This window comes from Pelodiscus sinensis, chromosome 6 (assembly GCF_049634645.1).
Source record: "Pelodiscus sinensis isolate JC-2024 chromosome 6, ASM4963464v1, whole genome shotgun sequence".
NCBI classification, from domain to species: domain Eukaryota; kingdom Metazoa; phylum Chordata; order Testudines; family Trionychidae; genus Pelodiscus; species Pelodiscus sinensis.
Genome location: NC_134716.1, coordinates 97,373,655 through 97,398,529, shown reverse-complemented (window position 1 = coordinate 97,398,529; position 24,875 = coordinate 97,373,655). Strand labels below are relative to the sequence as shown.

Sequence of the window (24,875 nt, the reverse complement as noted above, 5' to 3'; positions counted from 1 at the left end):
ATTTGACTTTGCCAAAACAACAAATCTACATGGCTCCATCGATGGAGCCATGTAGTTTAGATGTACCCTTGGAGTAAGGTCCATAGGTAAGCACAGTGGTATTATTAATTTTTACATTAAAACTTATATTCTTTCAATTGATTTTGTGTATTTCACCTCCAGACCCCTACCTCATTACATATTAGATAGTTTATTTATGGCATGGTGAAGACTCTGTAGAACCAAAAATAAAAGTACTCTTTGTTCCCACAGAAAGCCTTCACTAAGACAATTTATTTTCATTCATTTGTGGAAGTTGCCAGGTAGGGTGTCTACATAGCAGAGTTATTTTGGAATAACAACCCTTATTCTGAAATAATGTTATGTACGATGTACACAAGAAGCCTGTTATTTCAAAAAAATTCAAAATAATGGGTTTCTTACCCCAACTTCCTGTAAACCTTGTTGAACAAGGATTAAGGAAATCAGCAGAATAGTGATTTAGTTCAAAATAAGTGCTGTGTAGACAGCGCCAAATTTCAAAATAAACTACACAATCTGTGTAGGTCAAATTGTGTAGCTTATTTTGAGGTATGCGCTACTGTGTAGACATACCCTTAGACAGCACTAGAACCTGAAATCTTCTATTGATCTACAAAACACACACAGCAAAAGCAATAGTGATGAAGGTTCTCACACAATTTCATTGCTCGTTCTCTCTCCTCCCTTATCCCTGTGGTGTCTTAATTTCTTCTTTGTTCTCACCTTGTCAAAAATAATAAATAATACTACTGAACTCTGACTTCTGGATCTGCAAAATAGTTATATGTCCATTCATTCTCAGGCCTATCTGCTACATGTTATCTGTTACTGCCAATTTTGTGGTGGCTTTTGTAATAAGAAGCTCTTCTTTTCCAGTAAAAGTTAGATTGACTCCTACGGGGGGCTACTCAACACTTGGTACCTTTTCTTTCGGGCTCATCTAAGGATTATCTCACCTGTTACCTACACAGATTTCTCTGTCATTCACACACTCTAGGGATACACACCCTTACCCAATTCCTAGGGCTCAGGGCATAACTTCCTGCAGGGGTTTTTTTCCACTGAAAGAAACTTACACAGTAATATCCTTATTCTCTCTCTCTATTTATTAACAATTAACAAGCAAGAAGAATGCACATGCTAAGCATACAGTGTCTTGCTCACCAATCCTGATCAACGCAAGCAAACTTCCCCTGTCAGCCAAGCAAGGTCAGTCTCATGTGGTTGCTGCATATCATGGTCGTGCAAAGGAGTTCTGGCAGCTCTGGTCTTAGATTGGGTCTTGGAGGTGACCAAGGCTTTCCTGCTTCTTTCTGTTTCTTTCTTCCTTTTTCCCTTTCCTCCCCCTTTTCCTTTCCTGCTGGTCTCCTTCTCAGACCCTAGTTTATATAGTGAAACTCGAGTCCTGCTTAGCTATACCTTAACCAATTATTTTGGTTAGTGAAATTAAACTAATCATAAGATACTGTAACAGAATTACCTAACCAATCATACCCCACCCTTTATACCTAGCAAAATTATACAGCAGACAGACGCAATTAAAACCCAGACAGAGATCACACAAACAATAGGAAAATGAGGACCATAATAATAGAATGAGGATTCCACAACTTCAACTATTGATAAACAGTTTCTTGCTAAACAAAATGATGTTGAACTAAGTTAAACTAAGTTTTCTTTACCCATCTTGAGATCTATTTCTTTATCTGGTGACAGTGGGTGCCATTAGGACAGGGTCTCCTTAACAGCCTGCAATTTAGATGGAATGTGTGTATGTGACTCCCAGCTTTACAGCTAATGGCTGCTGCAATTCAATCTGGCTGCAGAGGAAGATTTTAGGCTTTCCAATATGACTATGGAAAAACCATATTGTTATACGCCATCTGCCTGATATCACCCCCTTAAGTTACTCATCCTGTTTTCTCTCTGGAGTCAGGTTACTCCCTCTTCATTGCCCACCCCCTTCATCAAGGGCACCATTTCAGATTCAGGGAGGGGTAACCTGTGTGCATGCCACTATAGTGCAGGGGAAGAGAGTGAGGACATGAGGGTGGCAGAGTGAGCACAGTGGCTTCAGGAGTGTTACTGAGCATGCTCAATACAAGCCAAGCAGTAAAATAGACACATTACTGTTGTATATTGGGTTGTAGATATAGATCTTGTTGTTATGGTAACTGAGTAGGTCACTGGGGTCAGCCCAGCTAGTCTGGGCTTGTTCTGGTGAGTTCTGTGTTATGCAATAAAATGGACACTTGCACCTACTCCAGCTCTCTGCCTTTCCACTGATTTCTTCCTATACTCTGAAACTCCCCATGACATAACAATTACCTCTTTCCAGGGACTATGAAGGCATTTGAAAACTTTAAGCAATTAGCTGGCAAGAGCACTGTACCTAATTCCTATATAAATGAAAGAAAATTAAATAAATATTAGATCCACTCACCTGTAATTCTAACATAACCTGACATATTGCAGCCAGTCACCTAACAGACACTGCTTAGGCTTAAAATTCTAATGTATATTCTTTCTTAGTTATTACTTCATACATGTTACTGAGGCAAAACTCCAGTTGGCTCCAGTAGAGGTGTTAACAGCGGAGCAAGTGAAGATGTCAGAAGTGGCCCCTTCTTATTCTACAATGTGCACAAAGTCTTCTGGAGGCAACACTCTGGCCACTATACATGTTTTTCTTTCAGACCTAAGATAGTCTTCCAGAAGTGAAAGAATTGTATGGCCGCCACCAACCCATTGCACCACTTAAGGAATTTAATTCTGCATTGGGATAGATTCTGCCATTACACTGTCCTTAGCAGGGAGCTGCTGCTGTGGCTGAGGAAGAAGTGTCCTTTCCCCAGCCTGGCAGCTCCGTGTGTGGAGCCCTGTGCCCCTGTCTGGGTGGGGCTGATTAAGCAGCTGTGGGGCCATGCTGCTTAATGTATGCAATGCAGTCTTGGAATTTAAAAAAAAATTAAACATAATGTAAAGGTTCTAGATTAGCTACTTATTGACAAAAATGCTGATTTTTTTTACTAAAAAAGAAGTATAGTGCTCAAGTCTTCTTTATCAGCATAACTGCATAGCATATATTATTAATTCTTCACTCACACACTGTAAAAGGCATCTTAAATTATACTTTGTCTAGGGTGCCACTCTCAAAACCCAGGATTTTTTAATTAGAGATCTTCTACATTAGTTAAGTTGCCTTTTTTGTATATCAGCTACGAAAGGCCAAGAATGTGGAAATACTATGTGTCTCCAATGATTTCAATATAGTCCTCTGAAATAAAACAGAAAAAGCATAACCATGTTACTTATGCACAATTCATGCTAAGAAGTTATGTGTATTTATCCTGGGAAGTCTGCTAACATCTCAGAGGTAGAGTAGCAACTGTTTCAGAGACCAGTAAAACCAACACCTATCTCACCATGACAGGTGCCATTTCCTGGTGTGTACAATGGCTGTAAGTTATGATATACGATCTTTGATACATAACTACCTGCTACAGGAAGGTGTGGTTTGGTTGCATTATTTTAAGAAGCTGATTGTTTCCGAGCATCTCCCTCTCTTGTAGTTTCTCATTAGAGTGCTCAAAGATGAGGTCAATGACTCTGCATTACCCTTACAGCTGTTTCATGGTATTATTTAAAATCAGCCCACTTCATGAAGCATAGAATCATAGAGCTGGAAGAGACCTCAGAAGGTCATCAAGTCCAGCCCCCTGTCCAAGGCAGGACCAATCCCTTGCATCTTTTACTGAGCTTAGTAACTTAATCTAATGCAGTGGCTTTCAACCTTTTTTCATTTGCCCACCCCTTTGGAAATCTTAGACATAGTTAGATTCCCAGGAGTCTGTAGGCCATAGGTTGAAAATCACTGTTCTATAGTAATGACAACTTTTGCAGACCGTTTAAGATATACTCTTAGGATCTGCAGGGGTCCACAGATCACAGGTTAAAAACCATTGATGTAATGAGAACTCCTGCAACTTCTAATTCACACATTACTTTAGATGGAATAGAAGAGGTGAGCCAATTCCCATACCTTGGCAGTAAGATGCAAGCAAATGGGGAAATCTGGACGGAAGTAATGTTACCGAATGGCAAGGTGATGGCAGCTGCATTAACCAAATATTAACCCGGTGATCAAAAATATACAATTTTAAGAACAAAGAATCTTCAACTCAACGGTTTTCCCCAGCTTAACACATGGATATGAAACCTTGGATATGCAAAGATTCTGACACAGACATATAACTACTGACAATAGCAAACATGTCAGAAAAAATACTAGATAATAAATGATTGTATAACAAATGTCAGAGGTAAATAACACTTTGTCTCTAAAGTTATCCAGAAAAGAAGGTGAAAATATTTGGGACTGACATAAATATTGCAATATCTTTCAGAGCCATTGTATTAAATTTATGGATGATTTCTGTAAGATTGTGTTACTGCAACTCCTCCAGAAAACAGTAGGGGTGATCCAGGTGAAGTTCCTCTTGGCTAGGTCTAGACTACGGGGCTTTATCGGAAAAAGTGACGCAAATTGCGCTCTGCAATTTGCATAGCTTTTTCTGATAGCTTTTCCAGAAGAGCCTTTCCGCCATTTGGCCCAGTCTAGATGGGGCCAAATGGCAGAAAAGCCTCCTCTTTCGGCGGAGCCCTTATGCCTCATGAAACAAGGTATACAGGGCTCCCCGAAAGAGCACGTTTGCTCTTCCATGAAAAAAAGGGGAAGAGCAAATGCATTCCTTGGATGCAGCAGGGGTTTTGATGTATACCAGAGGTATTCCACAAAAACCTCATAGTCTAGACATAGCTTTACCAGTACTGGAATCCATGACTACATGAATTGCCATAAATGCCAACAGGAGAAAAATAAAAGAAAAAGCATACCAAAACTGGTTCACAGAGGGTTGAGATTTTGGGGGACGGGGGAGGGAAAGAATAACAAAAAGAGAAAAGAGCAGGAATTAGGAATCAGCAGTTGTTGACCCTGTATGAGCTGGAACTTAATTTCTCTATTAGTGATCTGAAGCAATTAGAAGTGGTAAGTCATGCTGCTCTCAACTGATCTGAGGCAAGATGGGGTTCCTCGTATGGAGGTCATCATTCAGTCCTTTGTTCAGAGCTTTAGCTTGTAGAAATGTTACTCCAGAGGTAAGAAGTGGGATTAAAGATGCAGCTGCCCTTTCTATTCCTTTTTCCATGTGGCTGGTGGTACTTATGTTTCAAACACAAGCTTCACAGCACATGGGCACAGAAAAGCCTTAGAATGTTGTTCACAAGCACACTGCTACATGCCTTACTGAGTCATAAAGTGTAATCTCTGGCTTCTTTCAGGGGGTTTATTGTACAGTTGATGGCCATGATAGGCCATCAAACAGGGTAGGCAGTGCTGATGCCAATCTGTCTAGGGTGTCACCCAGAAATACAGCACAAGTTCGGAAATTCAGATATACTATTCATATCAACAAAGATTATACAAATACATCATCACGATTATCATACTTGGCAATTTATAACATTTACACAAATACCTCACATGGCATATCTGATCAGATTCCTTGCCATTTTATAATATTGGTATCAATGATATAATAAAGTGCCTTACATATTTCATACAGCATTACAACTCCTTCATACTGGGGTCTGGAAAGCTTCCTCCTCCTGCTGGGGACTGAGGAGATGGTATCGGAGTGTACAACTATTCCTTTGGGAAAGGCAGAAAATGTGAATCAAATTCCCCCAGTGGAGTCAGGGGACTTGAGACAAGCAGCTGGAGGTACCAGCCAGAATATTAATTGAGTAGCGAACAGTGAGAAATAGGATCACAAAGTAATGGATACCTTAGACAACAAGGAAAACAGGAAAATGTCTTCCTCCAATCTGGTGGTGCAATGATCTGTGAAAATGTAAAGGACAATGAAGGGGGGGGGAGAAATGTTGCTCACCTTGACTCAGTGTATAGAGAACAAAAGGCTTAGTCACATGGATCCCATGGCCCTGATCCCTAAGGAGGTGGGAAAAAGGAAGGAATTTACTATGTGAAATGTTGTAATCTAAAATAATAAAAGGTACTGGCTGTCATACCACCTTGTGGATTCCCTTTAGACTTCTACCCACTTCTTTATGAGTGATGGGCAGGTATTGCCACCATATGCAGTATCTGGAATCTCCATCATTGGAGATTTTTTAAGAGCTGGTTAGGCAAACATCTGTCAGTGGTGATCTAAATAATACTTAGTCCTGTCATGAGAGCAGGGGACTGACTGAACTAAATGATCTCTCAAGGTCTCTTCCAGTCCTACAGTTTTATTATTCTAAGGCAAGTATCGCATTGGGCAGCTGGAGAATATACAAAAAAAAATGTATTACTTAAGAATTCCTCAGTTAAACATTAGCCAGAAAGGGAAAATCTATGGAACTTAACACTGAGGCTGCATCTAGACTGGAAAGATTTTGCGCAAAAGCGGCCACTTTTGCGCAAAATCTTGCCGCCTGTACAAAATCAGTGGTTCTTGTGCAAATACTTTGATGCTCCCACTCAGGGGTAAGCCTTCTTGCGCAAGTATTCTTGCACAAGAGGGCCAGTGTAGACAGGCAAGTTATTTTCTTGCGCAAGAAAGCCCGATGGCTAAAATGGCCATCAGAGCTTTCTTGCGCAAGAGAGCGTCTACACTGGCATGGATGCTTTTGCACAAAAGACATCTTTTGTCTTTTGTGCAAAAGCATCCGTGCCAGTGTAGACGCTGTCTTGCGCAAATACTTAACGTAAAAACCTTTCCGTTAAAAGTATTTGCGCAAAATCATGCCAGTCTAGACGCAGCCTGAGTCTGTGCAAAGGGCAGCTCCAGATAGAAAGGGATGGCACAATTAAGTCCTAAGTAGTGTCTGATGCTGAAGGAAAGATTAAGATTCAGATAGAGAAACCCTATAGTACAAAGGCATCATATTCATACAAATAGCTAATGGAGGTCAGAATCAATAGTCACAGGTGTAACAAAACCACTGCACTGTTAAAGCAAGCCTACCAGTTAGAGGTATGAATCTATATTTCAGACTACCTCTGTTTCCACTGAACTTGGGTCTGTCATCTGCTAAACCACTACAAACGGTCTAACCTTAGTGTGAAGAATGTAGAAAACCTACAATGATGTTAAAACACCAACAAAGGGAAATTGAAATATAAGCCCTCCAACACTATGTACTACTCATTTTTAATAATGACTTAGGGAACCGCAATTCTGCTGAAAGAGGTTTCAGTACTAAAATGTTTTTCCTATTACAGCAAGAATAGACAATTATTACTAGCTATGGTCCATTTTTAAAATATACACATCTGTGCATTCAATATCAGCATGTCTTGAATGGGTAAGTGAGGATGCAAGTTCTGTGCATGAGAGAGTGGGGGGGGCACTTGTTTTTGCACTGCATTGTAGGCACAGTTTAATACAGCTTCCCTAACCTCCCATTCACCAGAAGGAAGCTTCCAGGAAGTGTGTCCTGGGGGAAGAACAATGACAGGACAAACAGATCCATTTTTGGTTCCACTTGTTCCCCACACACTGAAGGAAGGAAAAGGGCTGCACACATTCCTTACTTGTTCTCCACACATGGGATCTGGCAGGGAGGCTGCGGGCTTTCTCCCCACACAGGAAGCCAGGAATTCCAATATTACAGGGGGCCATATAGCTGTAGCACCAGCGCTGGCTTCCTGCTGCAGGGGGAGGGCTGAGTTGGGGCTCCAAAAGAGATATATCTGGTTTCTAGTGAGCCACATTTAGCTCTGTGGAAAGGTCCTGGCCCAGGTCCCTTGCCATGGGACTCCTTCTTGGGTCACAAATCAACCAGAGAGCCTTTCTAGTGCAGTCACCCCTGCCTTTTATTGTCAGTGCCAATTTCCCACCACCTTCTATTAATTGAGGGTATGTCTACACTACAGCACTAATTCGAACTAACTTAATTCGAACTAGAACTCCTTGCCACAGGAGGCTGTGAAGGGTAGAACTATAACAGAGTTTAAAGAGAAGTTAGATAACTTCATGGAGGTTGGGTCCATGGAGTGCTATTAGCCAGGGGGTAGGAGTGGTGTCCCTGGCCTCTGTTTATGGAAGGCTGGAGATGGATGGAACAAGACAAATGGCTTGGTCATTGTCTTCAGTCCATCCCCTTCGGGGTATCTGGTGTTGGCCGCTGTCAGCAGACAGGCTACTGGGCTAGATGGACCTTTGGTCTGACCCGGTATGGCCATTCTTATGTTCTTATGTTCTAAGCTCAGGGCTCAGGGTTGGGGAGTCTCACTGGACCAACTTGATTTTCATGTAAACCTGCTCCTGGGTTCGCATGTCGCCTTTGGTGGCCAGGCTGGCAGCTATCCACCTTAGACGGCCGCTTTCCTGTGGCTAGTGCGGAGATTGTGGACGTTGGAGGCCTCCCCCCAAACGTCGATGAGATCCATGATCTCCGCACTAGACCAAGCAGGCGCCCGCCTCTTGCGGCCCATGGCAGGCTCCTGGGAACCGCCAGCCTGGTCCTGGGAAGAGGTGGAGGGCTGGGTGGCAGTGGGTGGCTGGCTTGTGCTGTGCCAGGTGCAGGGTCTTCTGGCTGGGTGCTGGCAGGCTTGCAACTGGTACAAGCACTGTAGCCAGACCGTGCCCCTTTAAGCGCTCCGCGGCCGGGGGGGCAGAAGAGTTTCCCTGGTTTGGCCCAGAGTGGCTACCAGGGCAACCTGGTAAGGGCTAGCCTCCAACTAGTTCAAATTAAGTGGCTACACAGCCCTTAATTCGAACTACTTAGTTTGAACTAGGTGTTACTCCTCGTAGAAAGAGGTTTACCTAGTTTGAATTAAGCGCTCCGCTAGTTCGATTTAAATTCGAACTAGCAGTTGTATGTGTATCCCCTATTAAAGTTAATTCAAACTAATGGCTGTTAGTTCAAATTAACTTTGTAGTGTAGACATACCTAGAGCTTTTGTTCACAGCAAACTCAGCCAGCTGCTCCTTCTGGTTTAGGGACGCACACAGTTACATCCTGGCTCCTCACTCCTCCCCTTTCACTGCTGATTTGGCTGCCTTCTATAGCCCTCTGGCTAATAAGGCCCACAGCTGCTTCCATTAGCCCTTCAGGCATGGGCTTGCTCAGCTGGCTTCCATTTGGCCTTTTCAGCCAGGCTGTAGTGACAGAGCTCTGACTTAGCCAGCAGTCTGTGTCAGCTCACAAACTACAGGTTGCTGACCCTTGATCTAGAGCTATGAGAGCTGGAATTAGGAGTGCAAGGGGTGTAACATGCCCTAGCTTGAAGTGATTTCCACTATATACAGGACTTACAGTTTGGTTCAATGGTTCTCAGCACCTCCACTATACAAATTTGTTCCAGCACCTTTGTCTAGACCATCCCTGACAGGTATTGTCTAACCTACTCTTAAAAATCTCTGTGACGAGGCTGCGGAGACCGCTGGCACTGCCGCCGCCGCCGGCCCCACCGCAATCCCCAAGCCCCGCATTACCCCAAGCCCCACAGCAGCTTTAAGTGGGGGTGAGGAGGCTGCAGAGACCACTGCCACCACTGCCACCACCGCGACCCTCGAGCCCTGCACCACAATAAGCCCCGTGGTGGCTTTGGGCGGGGAGGCCATAGCTGCACGGCGGACGTGCGCCACCTGCTCCGGGGCTGCCCCACAGAGCCAGGCCGGGACGCCGGATAACGTCAGGGGAGGCTCTGGGAGCGACCGAGCATCAGAGGGAGGCGTGGGATATAAGGAAGGCCCAGAGAGGACAGAGGGGGAAGGAAGAGGAAGAGCGCATGGAGAGACGGAGAGGAGCGTGCAAGGAAGAGGAGGAGTGCAAGGAGGAGGCAGGGTGCCACAAACAGGAGCAAGGGTCACAGAAGGCAACGTGAAGGCGCTGGGGAGCCGGATCTGAAGGAAGGACCGGACGGAGGAGAGGAAGCAACCCAGGACTGAGCAGGGGAACCCAAAGGTCACTCAAGGGTTGGTGAGTTAAGGCTGCAGCCCCATCAACCGGGCGGGGAATCTTCTCCCTGCCTTTAGGGTCCTAGGTCGGGACCTGGAGAGGGGGAGGGCCCAGGTTTCCGCCCCTCCTTCCCCGTCAGATAACCCCACAGACACGACATGGGAATAGCAAACACCTGGTAAGCCTGGACGTTGGGAACACGATAGACCAAGGACAGAGGGGGAAAAAAGGGACCTTATAAACTGGGGCGGTGAAGGGAGGGACACGCAGTGGGTGAGGGGAGACCGGCATAGTCACCTTACCCTGATGATGATATGGCCGGAGGCCTGAGGGGAAGATTGATGAAGATTCCACCAAATCCCTAGGCAGTTTATTTCAGTGCTTAACTACCCTGAAAAGAATTTTTTCCCCCAATATCTAACCTAAACCACCCTAAGCCCTTTGCTTCTTGTCCAAATCTCAGAGGTTAAGGAGAGCCTAGATTATTTTCTTTGTTATCTTTCCAGGTACTGAAGTTAAGCTGACTGGTGTGTAATTCCCCCAGTTTTCCTTATTTCGCTTTTTATAAATTGGCATCTATTTGGCCTTTTCCAGTCCCATGGGATCTGTTTTCCATGACTTTTAAAAGAGAATTGCACAATAAAACATAAGATAGTGGTATCAAAGAAACTGAGCAAAACAAAAAGGATTCAAAAGATTTCTCAATTCCTTTTGGTAAAGGGACAGTGAAGAAGCTCAAATATCAGATTAAGAGCAACAAAAAAATGCCAGAAATCATAGTCTGAATGGGCTTTTACTGTTCCTATAATCTAAATTCTTAGGCATACTCTGTACATTCAGAACAGTTCAGAAAAATCAACATAAGAAAATTTTGCTCACACGTGCTAGTTAATATGAAGATGCAGTTGTTACTTACTACTCAACAGGTTTTTTTAAAACAGCCTCTGTTCTCAGTTAAGCATATTCCTTGTTAAATAAGATACAGATGAAATAAAATACTTTTTAGCAATTTCCTGGTATATTTAATCTTCATATCTTCTTACTTTCCTAACACATTTTAGTCTTTTTTTCTTTCTCCATCTCCACACCGATTCAAGACCAGCTGTACTCTGCCTTAGCAGGAGTGATTATACTGCATAAGCTCAAGCCTTAGAATAATTGTAGGGAGCAAATTATGTTTTCAAGAAATATTCAAGCCTAAACCAATGAGCATATTGCACTTTAGCGAGATATTTTAAATACGAAGAAACTGAGATTCAGTGGGCTTGCCAGGTTAAGTGACTTTTCCAAGGACGTACAGCTTGGTCTACACTAAGGAGTTACTTTGAAATAACTCTCCTTATTTTGAAATAAAAAGCAGAGCATCCACACTACCAACCCCGTTATTTCAAATACGGCTGTTTATTTTGAAATAATAATTCCCGTTTTCCACAAGGAATAATGCTTATTTCAAAATAGTTATTTCAGGAGTTATTATTGCAAAATAAATTATTTTGAAATAATTTCCTAGTGTAGACATGCCCACAATGAGCTAATATTAGGGCTGGGATTTAACCTCAGAGGTAGAGCTGTTCAGAATTGTTTTAAACAAACATTTTTTGTCAGCTAATGCCAATTTACAGAATTCTGAACTTGTTTTCTGGACAGTCCTATTCAAGGGCTTCTAGTCTGATGCCTCATCAACTACATGATACAGGCAATATTCCTAGAAATGACACCATCTTCATGACATCAATAAATTATTCTGTGAGTGTGGGAGGGGGGGCATTTATAGGATGTCAGATGACCTTAAACCCACATCCTTTTTTGTTTTCAGTATATATTGGACACTTATTATAGAAGATCACACTGCAGCAATAATGGGGCTTTTGTTCATTTTGTCTGCTTCTGCTACCATTTTCCTCTTGGTGATTCCTAGAGGTAAGTGCTGCTTTTATCCACTGTCATTGTAGTTCATGACGTGTAGAGCAGGATGTAACTAGATATATTCTAATAATGAAGTTATCAGTAAGTAAGAGAAAGAAAATATTTTTATTTTATTTCTATTGATAGTAAAAGTTAGGCCTTATGATACATCTAAAATACTATATGAAGGGAAAATCTCTACCTGGAGTCTAAAAGAGTTGTATTGACCTTGCCTGCATCCCCTTCTCATAAGATGGGTATTTATGCAGCAGTCAGAAAATTCTGAAAATGAAACTGCAGTTGGCATAAATCTCTTTATTTCCAACCTTTTTTGAAAAAAATGTTAATTTAATGTTTTATCTGATTTATCTGATGAATTATATATCTACTTTTGTCAGAATACACTTATAAATATACTTTTCACATTTTTACACAGTGGCAGATGCAGAATTCTTTGATATAATAAAAGCCATTGAAACTAGCAGTGGAAACAACTGCAGTTCAAGCAAGTAATGTTGCCTACAAGACCATTAGTATTTTAGGGTGGGATTTTCAAAGTCACTCAGCATTGTCCTAACTCTGTTCCCATTGAACTCAGTGGAAGCATATATGGTCTTGAATGTGGAAATACTTAATCCCCTCCATATATAGCCTATATATGCCATATGTGTGTAGGCTAACAGACCAGTTTTGAAAATTCCACCCCAAGTACAGCTACATCCAGCACTGTAAGTCTGTATATATTTATATGCTTTTTATTGTATTATTAGCCTAACCCATTCTCTATGAATGGATTTTTTTATATTATATATTATCCAAACTCTGGTTTATTTTCATTTTTAGATTCATGTGTGGATATCATTGGAGGGGTTGAAGTGATTCCACATTCAAGACCATATATGGCCTTAATCAAATGGAATGAATATTGTGGAGGAGCTTTGATCAAAGAAAATTGGGTATTAACTGCAGCCCATTGTAAAATGTAAGTTATTCTAAGGATTTATAGCTCATGGAATGTTCTGACTTATTCAATAGCACACTAAATAATACACAATGTGAACCAAAGCTAATGCTTGAAGATACTGTAGAAATGTAAATCTAGCATGCTTTAGAGATTGCAATAACAAATAAAAGGTTCCATCTAGTTGAGTATTCTATCATAATGAACAATTATGCAATAACATACCTTTGAGGGAAAGTTCTTTCATCTCCAGACAATTAGCTTCTCTCTTGAGGCATGAAAATTAATATCTCTTATATATTTTGTATACCTAGTGTAATTGGGATCGTAATCTTATTATTACATTTTAGCATTTACATTGGCAACCAAGTACAGTAACTGGGCTCTCTGTTTCAGTGTTTTGTGAATAATTATGGCCATAACAAGGTGCTCTAACCTTAAATCTATAGGCAAAGAGATTACATTTACCCCTGTTCGGACACAAGCATAGACTACTGGCAGTTAACTTATGAGAAATACTTAATGACCATTTTTTAATTCAATCATAATTCTGCTAAACAAAGTACAAAACAGTCCAAAATAGCTCCCATGAAAGTGGAAAGAAATTTGTGTCATTTTACTGTAGAAGATTAATGCAGTTCATTACCTGAAGATACACTAAATAAAATAGCTTTTTTATTTATGTGTTAATATATATATGTATTATTTTCTTTATTAAATAACTTTATGATATAGCAACAAAATAAACAAATGAAGATGAACCTTTCAGCAAAGGGTGGCCTTAATAACTTAGTTTGTGAGTCCACTTTTCTCCTGACTGACAGACCCCAAGGTGCAAATAGCTAACTATCCAAATAAATTACCTGACCCATCCAGGTCTGGTTATGAGATTTAAAATGTTATTCCACCTTTTATCCCCTCAAGAGAGTAAGAGTTGCCACTAAGCTAGACCACACACAATCTATGCTGGCAAGTTGTCCAATCCCAATGAAGTATTGGATCCCACAATTCAAAGAGAGAAATATTAATTAGTATGGTTGCAGCCCAAGCAGGTATTTAGCTTCTTGTAAAGACTACATGCAACCCAAAGACTACATTGTAACCCCACAGTTACAATATTAGCATATAGGAACCTATGGAAAACAAAAATCATTCTAGCTGTACCTGAACAAAGAGAACATGCAAAAGCTAGCTTACATAACGAAGTTCAGTCAGCAGTTAACCACCCACATAGAAAGGACCATTTCCCCATAGCCTTGCACCCAGTGCATGAATGGGTGGAATGGCAAATCTTGCTGAGGTTGGAATAAACTTTAAATGTCCTCCAGCTCTCCCAGCTCAAATTAAATGCATGTGCAACGTCCTTCTGTGTGATCACACTATACTTTAAAGCCACTAGAGCAATTAGTGGTATGATTTGATATAAACCTGATCTTTGATTAGCTGAGAAGAATATGGAACCCTGAGCATCCATTTCAGGAACCTCCAGCAAGCACAGATGAGTAATCCAGACCTCCATTGTCCAGTGAGTCTGTGAGAAGGCAGGACAGTCAAGAGGGGGAGGGGAAACTGAGCTGAATTAGATATGGACAGAGGAGACAGTACTGAGATCCTGATCAGAAATATTTCAGAAGTTTGGGAATCAGATTCAAGGCCAAAGCAATGATGCAGTTCAGATTTCAGATAAAATTGCATACAGATTTCATAAGCTTATCTGAAGTGGCAGAAATCACACACTGTCAGTTCCTGTAAGATTTCTGTCCTCAGAATACCTGTTCTCATCAAATTTCTGATGTGTACAAACTGGAAACTGAAAATAGATTTCGTCTTCTTTTGTGTCAATCCCAGATCCAAAATTGTAGGGACAGAGTTATATCCTGAAATCTGAAGCCCCTCCAAGATTCTGCAAAATCAGTATAGGTACTGACATATCTACATCAGTTTAGCTAATTGTACTGTTTATAATTATAAATTATTAATAAGAATATGCTGTTTATTATTATTTTATTAATTATCATTTGTACCTTTGGCATAAGAGATTGATCACTACTGAATATATGTATAATTTTGAATGAGGAACACAGTTAATTATGTTATTCTTCGTTTTTCAGTGATAAAGGCAAAGTTCTTCTTGGAGCTCATTCAATTTCAGAGAAAGAGGAAGAACAACAGACTTTTAAAATTTCAAGAGCAGTTCGCTACCCATGCTATAATGAACAAGAAAAAGAAAATGATATTATGCTTTTGAAGGTACAAAATTTTTTATTAAAAATAATTTTAAGAAAATGCAACTCTCTGTCCTGAGAGATTTGATGCCACTCTCCACCCTAGAAAGACTCAAGATAAAATATTTAGTTATACAATATTTCTGATTTATTGATCTGTTTTTCATTCACTCATTTGTCATTTTATACTTTCCCAAACTCCCTGTTCAGTCTTTTGAATTCTTATAAGGAGCATTGACTGTAGAAAAATATTTTTGTGCACATAACTGCCTATACATGACACCTGAATAGGTTAAATACATATTGTGCAAAGTATTGTATAATTTAATGTTATGAGGAGTGTTGTTAGTCAATTCTATTGTGCCATTTAATATTTTTTAATCTTTTTAAGCTATACATTAGTTTTTAAAATTTCCAATGACATTTACATTGCTTTGTCGAACACTTGAAAATTAGGAAAAGCTCAACTTACAGTTACCTGGCGGTATACCCTTGCACTGAATGAGGCAGGGATTAAGTGGAAAATTATAGTATATCATCCTACAATTTAAAAATGACATGATAATGAAATGCATGAGCAACTGTAAATCTGTCATTTCCTAAATTTCATAGAATCATAGAACACTAGAACTGGAATGGACCTCGAAAGGTCATCGAGTCCAGTCCCTTGTCCTCATGGTAGGACCCTATACCATGACCATCCCTGATAGATGTCTATCTAACCTGCTCTTAAATATTTCCAGAGATTGAGATCCCACAACCTTCCTAGGCAACTTATTCCAGTTAGGAAGTTTTTCCTAATGTCCAACCTAAACTTCCCTTGCGGCAGTTTAAGCCCATTGCTTCTTGTCCTATCCTCAGATGCTAAGAAGAACAATTTTTCTCCCTCCGTGTTGTGACACCCTTTTAGATACCTGAAAACTGTTATCATATCCCCCAAGAGCTTGACTTTGCAATCTAAATAACACTCTATTAATGTAGGTTTGTCTTTGGGGGGTGAGGAGTCTGCATAGTGTTCTAGGATTTTTTTAAAGAAAAAAAGCAAAAATACATTCTGTTATATTCAGCTACAAAAGGTCCTTTGTTGTGCATTCATAGAGTTAACCCCCTGAATCCTGAACATTGTAGTATAGTTTTCTGCTACGTTAGCTAGAGGACTAACTATTGGCTGGCTGAAGAAAAGGCTACTATTCCAGAGGACAGCAACGAACCACTAAGGACTTTTTCTAGGTCTACAGGGTAGTCACCAAGACTAGCCTAATTCTCTCTCTTCTGCCCCACTCTAGGGAGATACAGGAGTTCCAACCTTATGGACTCCTCTGGGAATAAGCCGCTGGGGCTATGTACTAGGTTCAGGGCCAGAGAATGCGAGTTGAACCCAGCCCTTTTCTTTTTCCTTTCCCCATCAGGTGCTCTGATATCACCTAAGGTACAACTGGTTGGAAAATAAAGTGGGTGGTTCCATGGAAAATTTCAACAAAACCTTTTTTTGTCTGTTTTACTCTGAATTCTCTATGACATTTTTTAATTTTGGGCAATTTTTTTCAGTCAAAAAACAAAGTATTTCAATTCAAATTGTATTCCCTCATGACAGTTCTAGTTCACTGGGTTTGCGTTCCCATTTGCCTCTATTAGGCTAGCTCTCTGGCCAGACTATATTTCTGACAGCTTCATAAAATTTAAGACTAGAAGGAACCATCATGATCATCTAGTCTTCCCTCCAGGACATTGCAAGCCACAGAATCTTACCTAGCCCTCCTGTAATGGACCCCTAACTTTAGACTGAGTTTCTGAAGTTCTCAAATAATGATTTAAAGATTTCAAGTTGTGGAGAATCCACATTTTACATCAGTTTAAACGCACAGGTGACCTAGGCCTCATGCTGAAGAATAAGGCAAAAGCAAAAAAAACCACACACCCACACAAAACTACTATGTTCTCTGCCAAATTTACTCAGCAGAAAGTTCCTCCCGAACACCAAATATGGTGATCAATTAGACTCTGAGCATGGGGGCATGACCTACCATCCAGACACCTGGAAAAAAATTCTCGGTAGTAACTCAAAGTCCTCCCCTTCCAGTGTCCCATCATTGGCCATTGGAAATATTTCCTATTAGCAGTTGTAGATCAACTTTATGCCATTGTGGGCATTTTCATATCACCGTCCCCTCCATAAATTTCTCAAGCTCAGTCTTGAAGCCGGTTAGGTTTTTTCCTCCTGGTACTCCTCTCTGAAGGCTGTTCCAGGACTTCATGCCTCTGATGGTTAGAAACTTTCATCTAATTTCAAGCCCAAACTTATCAATGCTATTTATATCCATTATATCCATTTGTTCTTGTGCCATGTCACTTAACTCTTCCCATCCAGCCCACCCCAGTATTTATTCCTCTGGTGCATTTATAGAAAGCAGTCCTGTCTCCCTTTAGCCTTCTTTTAGGTTAGCTGAGCAAGCCAAGCTCTTTGAGTCACATAAGATAGGTTTTCCATTCCTCTGATCATCCCTAGCAGCCCTTCTCTGCACCTGTTCCAATATGAATTAATCTTTCTTAAACATGGGTGACTAAAATTCTACAGTGTTCCAGATGAAGTCTGATCAGTGCCTGGTATAGTGTTACTAACAGTTAATAGTTTCTTGTCTCTCTTGGAAATACTTCACATGCTACATCCTAAGACTGCACTAGTCTTTCCAGGACTGCATCATATTGGCAGCTCATAGTCATCCTGTAATCAATCAGTACACTCTAGTCTTTTTTCTCCTCCATTATTTCCAACTCATAAAACCCCATCTTATAGCAAATAATTATGTTGTTAGACCCTAAGTGCATGACCATGGATTTTACACTATTAAAATTTCATCCCATTTCTATTACTCCAGTTTTCAAAGTGTCCATATCTTTTTGCATGATATTCCAGGACACTTCCATATTGGCAAAACCTCCCAATTTTCTGTCATTTGCAAATTTTGTTAGCACATTCCCACTCTTTGAACCAAGATCATTCATAAAAATGTAAAATAAGATTGGTTCCAAGACCAATCCCTGAAGATCTCCACTAGTAATTTCTCTCTAGCCTGTCCGTTCACCTTTCAGTATGACCCATTGTAGTCTCTCCTTTAACCAACTTTCTTTTCTTATATTAATCCCTATAGTCTACAGTTTAACTGATAATTTCCCTTGTAGAATTGTTTCTAAGGTCTTCCTGAAATCCAGGTACATTAGATTTACTACATTTCCTTTAAACAATTAGTTATAATCTCAAAGAAGGAGATCAAGCAGGTCTGGCCCAACCTACCTTTTGTAAAACTATCCTTCATTTTATCCCAATTACCACTTACCTCTAAGTTCTTAACTACTTTCTCTTTCAAAATGTGTTCTAAGACCTTGCAAATAGTTGTGATAAAACTAACTGGCCTGTAGTTTCCCAGATTATTTTTTCCTTTTTCTTAAAATATGTCTAGCAATATGTTTTTCTAGAGAACATAAAACAGAGAAGGGAAATTATGATTTTGCATAGCATCTCATCAAAAGCTGAAAGGCGTTTCATAGGGCAAATGAAAGGCACTTCTCTAGCTCCAGGGTATTTTGCTGTTGACTATCCAAGGTATGATAGCTTCTCAAAAAAAAAAGGTTGCAGAAATACTTCATAGTCATAATGGAGAATGCTGAGCAACTTAAAGATAGGGGTTACTACCAGTTCTCCCTGAAATAATCATATATTTTTATTTTCCAATAGCTGCAAAAGAGAGCTAAAATTAATAAAGCTGTGAAAACCATTAAGCTACCAAACACAGACACTGATCCCAAACCAGGAACAATGTGCCAAGTAGCAGGATGGGGAATAATTAAGAATGGACAACGTAAGCCTTCTAATATCCTAAGGGCAGTCAATATCACTATCATCGACAGAAGAATCTGCAATGATCAGAATCACTATAATTATAATCCTATTATAACAAAGAACATGGTGTGTGCTGGCGATAAGAATGGTGGAAGAGACTCATGTACTGTAAGTAGATATACTTTACACAAGTCAAGTGATAAAACAAATTTCAGACATAGCAAGTGGTAATACCGATCCATAAACAATCATATTTTTAAAATGTTTAAATATTTAAGTGTAGTGCTTGGGAGAAGCCGGTGGTTGTGGTAGGTACCAATGACATAGGAAAGGGTAGGCCAAATTTAGGCTGCTAGGAAAGAGACTGAAATCCAGGACCTCTATGGTGGCATTCTCAGAAATGCTTCCAGTTCCACGCTCAGGGCCAGGTAGGCAGGCGGAGCTTCAGAGTCTCAATGCGTGGATGAGACGATGGTGTAGGGCAGAGGGGTTTAGATTTATTAGGAACTGGGAACACTTTTGGGAGAGGGGGGGCCTATACAGGAAGGATGGGCTCCATCTAAACCAGGGTGGAACCAGACTGCTGGCACTAAACATTAAAAAGGCTGTAGAGCAGTTTTTAAACTAAGAGATGGGGGAAAGCCGATTGGTGCGGAGATGCACGTAAATCGGAGGGAGACTTCTCTTAGAGGACAATCCATTGATAGAGATTCTCTAAGCTGTAGTCAGAAAGAGAGGAGGGGAGAGGACAAACCATGGGCCAGAGCAGACAAACAACCGCATACAAAGGAATCCAATGCATCAGGGAAGGGCAGACAAATAAGCAGTGGCAAATTTTTAAAGTGCTTGTACACAAATGCTAGGAGTCTGACTAATAAGATGGGTGAACTAGAGTACCTCATATTAAATGAGGAGATTGACATAATAGGCATCACCGAAACCTGGTGGAATGAGGAAAATCTGTGGGACACAATCATACTGGGATATAAAATATATAGAAAGGATAGAGCAGGCCGGGTGGGTGGCGGAGTGGCACTGTATGTGAAAGATAATGTAGAATCAAATGATATAAAAATATTAAGTGAATCAACATGTTCAATAGACTCGCTATGGATAGTAATTCCATGCTCCAAAAATAAAAAATTAGCAGTAGGGATATATTACCGACCACCTGACCAGGACAGCGATACTGACATTGAAATGCTAAGGGAGATTAGAGAGGCTACCAAAATAAAGAACTCTGTAATAATGGGGGATTTTAATTACCCCCATATTGACTGGATCCATGTCACCTCAGGAGGAGAAGCGGAGATAAAATTTCTCAATGGCTTAAATGACTGCTTCTTAGAGCAGCTGGTTCAGGAACCCACAAGGGGAGAGGCAATTCTTGATTTAGTCCTGAGTGGAGTGCAGGATCAGGTCCAGGATACTGTTACAGGACCGCTTGGGAATAGTGACCATAATATAATAACATTCAACATTCCTGTGGTGGGAAGAACACCTCAGCAGTCCAGCACCCTGGCATTTAATTTCAAAAAGGGGAATTACACAAAAATGAGGAGGTTTGTTAAACAGAAATTAAAAGGCACAGTGACTAGAGCCAAATCCCTGAAAGCTGCATGGAAACTTCTTAAAGACACCATAATAGAGGCCCGACTTAAATGTATACCCCAAATTAAAAAGCATAGCAAGAGACCTAAAAAAGAGTCACCGTGGCTTAACCACCATGTAAAAGAAGCAGTGAGGGACAAAAAGGTATCTTTTAAGAAGTGGAAATCCAATCCTAGTGAGATAAATAGAAAAGAACATAAACACTGTCAAATCAAGTGTAAAAATGTAGTAAGAAAAGCAAAAAAAGATTTTGAGGAACAGCTAGCCAAAAACTCAAAAAGAAATAACAAAATGTTTTTTAAGTACATTAGAAGCAGGAAGCCTGCTAAAAAACCTGTGGGTCTCCTAGATGATCAAGCTATAAAAGGAGCAATCAAGAACGATAAAGCCATTGCAGAGAAACTAAATGATTTCTTTGCTTCAGTCTTCACGGATGAGGACGTTGGGGAGATTCCTGAATCTGCACCATCCTTTGTGGGTGATGAATCTGAGGAACTGTCCCGGATTGAAGTGTTATTAGAGGAGGTTTTGGAACAAATAGAAAAACTTAATGTTAACAAATCTCCGGGACCGGATGGCATTCATCCAAAGGTTCTAAAAGAACTAAAATGGGAAATTGCTGAGCTATTATTTGTGGTTTGTAACCTATCCTTTAAATCGGCTTCCGTACCTAATGACTGGAAGGTAGCCAACGTGACACCAATATTTAAAAAGGGCTGTAGAGGCGATCCTGGCAATTACAGACCGGTAAGTCTAACTTCAGTTCCGGGCAAATTAGTCGAAACAATAGTAAAGAATAAAATTGTGAAGCATGTAGAAGAACATAATTTGTTGGACAAAAGTCAACATGGTTTCTGAAAAGGGAAATCCTGTCTTACTAATCTGTCTTACTAATCTTTAAATGTCCGCTAGTGCGGACTCCGTGCCGCGCGGCTACACGCGGCACGGACTAGGTAGTTCGGACTAGGCTTCCTAGTCCGAACTACCGTTACTCCTCGTGAAACATTTCACGAGGAGTAACAGTAGTTACCGTGTCGCGCGGCTACGCACTAGCGGACATTTAAAAATGGCGGCGCCCGGCTTTATGCAAATGAAGCCCGGGAAATTCAAATCCCGGGCTTCATTTGCAACTCCGGTTGCCTACATTACCACCCTAGTTCGAACTAGGTAGTGGTAGTGTAGACATACCCTTAGAGTTCTTTGAAGGGGTTAACAAACATGCGGACAAAGGGGATCCAGTAGATATAGTATACTTAGATTTTCAGAAAGCCTTTGACAAGGTCCCTCACCAAAGGCTCTTGTGTAAATTACATGGCCATGGGATAAGAGGGAAGGTCCTTTCTTGGATTGAGAACTGGTTAAAAGACAGGAAACAAAGGGTAGGAATAAATGGTACATTTTCAGATTGGAGAGGGGTAACTAGTGGTGTACCCCAAGGGTCAGTCCTGGGACCAATCCTTTTCAACTTATTCATAAATGATCTGGAGAAAGGGGTAAGCAGTGAGGTAGTAAAGTTTGCAGATGATACCAAACTGTTTAGGATGGTCAAGACAGAAGCAGACTGTGAGGGACTCCAAGAAGATCACACCAAACTGAGTGATTGGGCAACAAAATGGCAAATGAAATTTAATGTGGATAAGTGTAAAGTAATGCACATCGGGAAAAATAACCCCAACTATGTGTACAGTATGATGGGGGCTAATTTGGCTACGACAAATCAGGAAAGAGATCTTGGAGTTATCGTGGACAGTTCTCTGAAAACTTCCATGCAGTGTGCAGCGGCGGTCAAAAAGGCAAATAGGATGCTAGGAATTATTCACCTTCCTTTCCTCCCCCATCCCTGCATCTCCCTTCTGTTCTGAAATGTGATTTGTCCTTTTCATATGTGTTCACTTTTTTTAATTGCATCCTTTGGTATATATGGCTGTGACTATTTTCTTCTACTATTTGATCTGAGGAAGTGGGTCTGGCCCACGAAAGCTCATCATCTAATAAACCATCTTGTTAGTCTTTAAAGTGCTAAATAGTCCTGTATTTTGTTTTAGGAATTATTAGGAAAGGGATAGAAAATAAGACACAGAATATCTTACTGCGCCTATATAAAACTATGGTACGCCCACATCTTGAATACTGTGTACAGATGTGGTCTCCTCACCTCAAAAAAGATATTTGGGCCTTGGAAAGGGTTCAGAAAAAGGCAACTAAAATGATTAGGGGTTTGGAACGGGTCCCATATGAGGAGAGGTTAAAGCGACTGGGACTTTTCAGTTTAGAAAAGAGGAGACTGAGGGGGACTATGATAGAGGTTTATAAAATCATGAGTGGTGTGGAGAGGGCTAAATAAAAGTTATTTATTAGTTCCCTAAATAGAAGAACTAGAGGACACCAAATGAAATTAATGGGGAGCAGGTTTAAAACTAATAAAAGAAAATTCTTCTTCACACAGCGTGTAGTCAACCTGTGGAACTCCTTGCCAGAGGAGGCTGTGAAGGCTAGGACTATAATAGAGTTTAAAAAGAAGCTAGATAATTTCATGGAGGTTAGGTCCACAAAAGGCTATTAGCCAGGGGATAAAATGGTGTCCTTGGCCTCTGTCTGTAAGAGGCTGGAGAGGGATGGCAGGAGACAAATCGCTTGATCATTGTCTTCGGTCCACCCTCTCTGGGGCACCTGGTGCTGGCCATTGTCAGTAGACAGGATACTGGGCTAGATGGACCTTTGGTCTGACCCAGTACGGCCATTCTTATGTTCTTATGTCAGGTTAAATATTTAATATTAAATATTATGTCTTTTTTGTTATAAGTGGACTCATCCATCAGCAAATGGAATTTTATAAAAATATTAGTACTCACATTTTCTCGCAGGTAATAAATGAGTTCTCACTGTAGACATCACTCCTATATCTTATGACTAGCCATATAGCTTCTATTAGTAAAAGAAATGGGTTATTGGAAAATCACACCTCTCAACAAATTTGTCTAGTAATATTTTGGTGTGATTTATTGGTGATTTCAAAAGATTTGTCCATTGTCAGAGAAGCTTTTCTGTCCAGCAATAAAGCGTTTAACACACTGTACTATCTGTGTGTTACACCCAAGCAAGTACATTACTAATTTTTTTATTCCACACAGAAGTTTTACTTTTGATTAGATTTAATTTTAATTTCCATACACTTTCTTCATTCAAAGGGTAAAGTTTCCAGTTTGTTTCAGATTACAAAACAATATGTTCATTACTATTAAATTAGATATGGTCTCTATTTAATTCACAAATGAATTGATTGTATTCAAACCTTTTCTTTATTAAAAAATTACAGAATATATATTCTTAGGAATAAACAACAGGAGAATTGATTTCTGAACATTTTCTCAGACCTTGTCTAAAGACACACACATGTACCAGTTTACAAGCTGTCAATTCTAATGTTTTCAAGCTGTCAATTCTAATGTCAAGTTTGTCTTTTTCTTCTTTAGGGGGATTCTGGTGGTCCTTTGATATGTAATGGTGAATTGACAGGCATCACCTCCTTTGGCAAGTTAAAGTGTGGTACTATCCAAGGCCCAGGTGTCTACGCTCGTCTTACAAAGACACATCTCCTCTGGATAAAGAAAACCATAGGGGGGGATTTAGAGACTGAATCAGTCACTGACTGATTTTCTGATGCTCAGTCAATATGATCAGAGTATTACTCAGTAGCTTCATGTACATACTGTGGTTGAAGTTGTAATTTCACTATCAGCCCCCTCAGTGGTTTATAACATTCCCATCAGAATTCAGTTTGGGACACAAATTTCCTATGTATGTTTTTAGCAAAGAAATTGTCTTAATCCTAGGACAAGGTGAGCATAGCATTCTCCTATAACAGTACAGGACCTGTAGTGTCAGACACAGAGGGATTCCATAGATGCTTCATGACTCTAGAACTGAATATTCTTCACCCTTACGAACCACATTTACTAGATCTTTGCACAAGTAATGGGCATTTCAGCTTCAAGGTCCAATCCAATTCCCATAGGACTTAATAGGATTTGGTCTTAACTGTATATTGAAAATAACTACACATAAGATTAGAGTCACTGAGATGCTAGGAATGATCCTAGAATCCTGGAAATATTGGTGATGCCTCTCCTGCCTGTGAAGATCACGATTTATTCCCCACCTTCTGAGGGCCCTTGGAAGGGGGCAATAAAGTCTGGTAGCCTGAGGACATACAGTTTCAAAGACTGCATACTTTACTGGGAAGTTTATTTGAGTATGAGATCTAATAATTTTTGTGTGTATTTCAAAACTTCAATCACTTCATTGCATTATCATATTTTGCATTTAATAAAGAAAAGGG

At 40.4% G+C, this 24,875-nt stretch overlaps 1 protein-coding gene across 1 annotated transcript; it reads left to right on the top strand.

Annotated features, from left to right (window-relative positions):
* The first annotated feature begins 11,845 nt into the window (after nucleotides 1–11,845).
* LOC102462891 (granzyme A) lies at nucleotides 11,846–24,740 on the top strand. Its single transcript, XM_006139572.4, has 5 exons — nucleotides 11,846–11,916; nucleotides 12,745–12,883; nucleotides 14,974–15,112; nucleotides 18,821–19,093; nucleotides 24,010–24,740. The coding sequence occupies exons 1-5, from the start codon at nucleotides 11,856–11,858 to the stop codon at nucleotides 24,187–24,189; spliced, it is 792 nt and encodes a 263-aa protein (XP_006139634.1). The 5' UTR covers nucleotides 11,846–11,855; the 3' UTR covers nucleotides 24,190–24,740.
* Nucleotides 24,741–24,875: the final 135 nt, after the last annotated feature.